Genomic DNA, 4481 nt, shown 5'->3' on the forward strand with positions numbered 1-4481 from the left:
TGAAACAAAAACGGGTCGTTTTATGATTGCATTCCCTGTAGCACATACGCTTAAGAAGGTGAAGAGGTATTTTCCTGTACTGGGGGCCTAAATTGGTAATCGTTAAGCTGGGATTGATCTTGTCCTGAGCTTGCATTTCTACCCGCTGTTATGTTCACAATGCAGCCCAGCACTTGGACTGCAGCTAGCAGGCAGGGCTGTGTTTATCCCTGTTAAAGTGGCAGGTAATTGCTCGCGCTGTCCTCTGGGTGGCCCGTGTGTAATGTGACTTCAGACCAAAAATGTGATAATGAAAGTGATTTGAAAAACGCAGCACACGGCATGCGGAAAGTCTTCAAGTCTCCACTTCAGTATGTCTGCCTGGAGAATTTGTGTTCTGATAACCTGGTGCTCCCTGCAGCGGCTCCAAGGTATGGTACAGAAATTCTTACTGCTCTCATTTCCCTGCACTCTGCTGGCTTGATTTTACTATGAAAGGTGGCAAACAAACAGGGCGTTGCTTTCCTTGATCTTTGCCGGGGCACCGAAAGTTTCCGCAGATGAGAACTTAGCAATGCAAACAGGAACAATTCCCATAAAATGAAACATAGGCTGTTGTGCGGATATGTGTAAATGAAAAGCGTGTCTCTAAAACAGTGGTTTTCAGCCTGTGGTCCAGAAACCCCTGCAGGTCCCCAGACTATGTCTAAGGGGTCCATGAAAAATGACTATGATCAATCAAAAGTATGTGAATACCTCCACTTCCAATTGAAAGGAGTCTGTACCTTCATTTGAAATTTTTAGGAGTCTGCAAATGAAAAAAGGTAGAGAACCACTGCTCTAAGCCGCATCTTGCTGAAGGACATAAATAGAAAGTGTTTGTTTCCTGAAAACACCAGGTGTCCAGCTCGCGGGGCAGCACTGAGCCAGCCTGTGTTCCCTGCTCTAAGATACCAGTGTGTAGAGGAATCTGACTTTAAAAACTAGGTTTGAAACAGTTGCCTGGGCCAGTGGAGTCTCTGTAGGCTGGAGTTTAATGGGTGGCACATGGGGGAATGCAGGCGGGTTCATGTGAATGCAGGTGGATATGTTCTAGGGGAAATGCAGACAGGAGTGTGGAGAAAGCAGGCCGGCATGACAGACTGGGTTATTTCCCATTATGTTGGACAGGATTATTTTTCAAGGGCCTGATTCTGCACAGTACTGAGCACCTCAGCTCCCACCACTATCAGTGGGGTGGAGGTTGCCTTCCCAAACCAGAATGCATCAAATAAGAAGTGCCCCAGCCCTTCCTTTGTACTTGTGCTGTCCCCAGACTGCTTCCTCAGATTGGGAAAGTCTAGGTAGCTCTTTGGATTTTAACTTGGGCAGCCTGTGGCCTGATTTATGCTAGAGTTGAAAGCACTACGACAGGCCAGTCCTGAGTCTGAAGGACAGAGGAGTGGGGAAATGCAAAAGCAAAATCAAATCCAGGTGAGAAAAAGATATAGGGATCGAAAGAGCCTGTGATGTGCAAGTCCCAAGCTGGTCCATGGCCTAGGGAGATTGTACCCGCAAGGGAGGGCTGTGGTGAAGCAGGTGGACAATATTGTGCTGTCACAGATGACGTTCTCCCGTGTGCACGGTTTCCAACTGTCCAGCATCTGGACCGATGGAGGAGTCCTGTTGCAACAGTCCTGGTCTGGGATGCCAGAGGTGAAAGTCAGTGCCTAGAATTCCTCCTGGACGTGTTTCAGCATCATGCTGCATGTTCAAAAGAGCAGCAGTACAGTGATTTATCTGATCCAACAAAGAGAGGGGTTATGGGCACTGATCCAGCACAAGGCAGAGAGAGGGGGACACCAACCCTTCTTACCTGTAGAGAGGAAAGAGGCACTGCAGGTCATTGAGGACGTGTGTCAGGAAGGCACCACTGATCTTTTAGCTAGCTGTTGGGTCTCATCCATAGTCCTTGTTAATAAAAAAAGATGGCAGCACCAGCCTGTGGACTGTCAGACATGAGATGAGATCACTATAAGGATTCTTGTCTGTTAACATAAATAGCCGATAACTTAGATCAGTGGTTCTCCCAACCTTTTTAGACTTGAGGCACACCTCAACAAACTTGAGGTGCCCCTTAACTGTCTTGAGGCACCCTGGTGAAAATGCCAGCTCCTAGTTTCACTCAGTTTTTCATTACAGAAAAATAGCAGGGCGAGTCTTTTGTTGCAAAAAACGCAGAAAGGCCACAGCAGCTGTGCGTGTTTTTTAACACTACAGCTTCCGGGTTTATCTTTTGAATGATGTTTGCACACCTAACCGTGGTAATGTTGCATGGCACCCTGTGATACCCTTGAAAGGACCACAAGGCATCAGCCTGCTTGAGAATCACTGACCTAGATGCCCTCCCAAGTTCAGTCCCGTTTTCCAAACTGGAATTTTAAAGTTAGCATTGGCAAGTGGCATTAGATCCAAAGGGTAGGCAAAATAGTGCTTTCACACCAAAAAGAGACCAGCGGCCTCTTAAAATGAGAGTTTTCCACTAGTGCAGTGTCCCAGCCATGACTGAGGCTAATAGAAGAAGTGATGCAAGCACACCTTTTTCAGCCTGCTTGTGGTATGAAATCACAGCGTGTGCTAAAACTCTGAATGAGAAATCACGTGATTAACAAATGCTGAAGGCTGAAAGCAAAGATCTGGAACTTGGCTGAAAGCGAGTATCTTCCCACGGGAGCACAGCCAGCAAGGGGGAGATATCCAGTGCCAAAAAGGAAAGCAGATATGATACATAATTGCCAAACTCCCCAGCCGCTTCCAGACATGCACCAGCCTGTTGCTGACTGCTCCTATTTCAGAAGGCTTCTTTGTAGTTTGCTCAAATTGCAAACTAGTAAACAGGACAGGTAAGGGAGGGTGGCCAGGTCCTTAATCACCAATATGGTATAGCATATTTGGAGCAGATAAGGCGTCCTGGGACTACAGCAGCTTGGAAACTTAATGACAGAGTAGTTTTCCATTGGAAGATACTGATTTGGTCAAACTGAAATATTTCACAGAAAAAGGCAAATTTGGCAAAATGCTCACAACACAGGCGACTGAGATCTAAGATAGGATTTGTGTTCGAAAGCAGAGAGAGAGCATGTTGTCCCAGCATAGCTGATATCCCACTGGCAAGAGCCCTCACCTGGGACTTGCCTCTGCCTCTCCCACATGCCACGTGCGCACGAACCCCAGGGCTGCTCGCTGTTTTGGAGATCCTCTTTCTCTCTCACTCATTCCCCCCACAACTCTCTCTCACAAAGCCACTTCCTCAGGTCACAGTTTCATCCTGATGCAGAAGAGGAAGCATCTTTAGATCTTCGTTCTTCATTTGTAAGACAGAAAGCCCATTTCCTGCCCGCCTGAGCTTGCGACTGCCCACGCTTGCCCTACCCGTGTTTCAAAGAGAACACAGATGCCGATACCCGTTCTCTGGGGGTGCTGTCTTCTAACGCCAGAGGACTCTGGGAAGCAGCGCGTAGGCTCAGTGCTGGCACATTCAAATAGGTTTCCCCTTCTCTCAGGTCAAATGCAACTGCCCCCACCTCAGAATGTGACGCTGCTGTCGAAGGATTTTGATATCATTTTGACATGGCTCCCTGGGGAAGGGTCCCCACCAGACGTGGTGTATATGGTGAAATACAAAAGGTGAGTGTGCAGAGAGGGGCAGAACTGGGCAGAGAGGACCCAAGGATTTATCTAGCCGTCCGGGGAGAGCGTAGGGCTGGGGGGTCTGGTCCATGCCTAGCTTCACAACCAGCTCCACAGACAAAATGACCTGCTAGAGGAGTGTCTCTAGCTGAATGGTGGACGGGAGGGGAGCGGAGGGGCCAGCTTTCTCACCACTGCAACTGCAATTGCCTTGGCCTTCTCACTGTCCCTTCGTCTCTCACCTCCACCTCCCCTCATCTCCAGAGTCACTGCCCCATCTCTCCTTACTGCTCCCTTCACCTCCCAACTTTGCCCTCCTGCTTCTACCCCTGGTGTCAGTCACCCTGGGGCCTGCTTCCCCGTTTTGGTGTCTGATGCAAAGACCACAGAAGTCGGAAGGAGTGTTTCTACCGGCTACAGTGGGCTTTGAATCCAGGTTTTCATGACTAAGTAATTTCACCAGACAGGTTCACTAGCACCAAAGTGGAGCACTAGGCCAAATGTTCTCAGCCACCAAGCACAGCGCATCTCTTCCTTATCTCCCCTTTACACCAGCCTCTTCCTCTGATCATCACGGCAGTGCCCTCCCCTCCCTCCTCAGCTCCTCCAAGAGGCATCTCATCTTGCATGTGCTTTTCTCTGCCTCCTGATTCTCTGGCCCGCACTGGAAGGGGTCTGTGAATTCAGGCTTGCCCACCCCCAGACACCACAATGGGAGCCTTCCCATCGGCCACCACGGGAAGCAGATCAGATCCAAAAACTTAGACCAAGATTGTCAAAAGGGACTAATGATTTGGGGGCCTCAGGGTGGGGACCCTTCAAGGCTATGATCA

The 4481-nt window shown here is 49.0% G+C and overlaps 1 protein-coding gene across 1 annotated transcript in view; it reads left to right on the plus strand.

Annotated features, from left to right (window-relative positions):
- Positions 1 to 283: 283 nt before the first annotated feature.
- IFNLR1 (interferon lambda receptor 1) overlaps positions 284 to 4481 on the plus strand; it is a 10258-nt gene continuing 6060 nt past the window's right edge. Inside the window, exons 1-2 of the mRNA XM_006019385.3 lie at positions 284 to 410; positions 3522 to 3645. Coding sequence (XP_006019447.1) covers positions 353 to 410; positions 3522 to 3645 — 182 coding nt within the window. The 5' untranslated portion in view covers positions 284 to 352. The remainder of the gene's footprint in view (positions 411 to 3521; positions 3646 to 4481) is intronic.

This window comes from Alligator sinensis, unplaced genomic scaffold (genome assembly GCF_000455745.1).
Source record: "Alligator sinensis unplaced genomic scaffold, ASM45574v1 scaffold337_1, whole genome shotgun sequence".
Lineage (NCBI taxonomy): Eukaryota > Metazoa > Chordata > Crocodylia > Alligatoridae > Alligator > Alligator sinensis.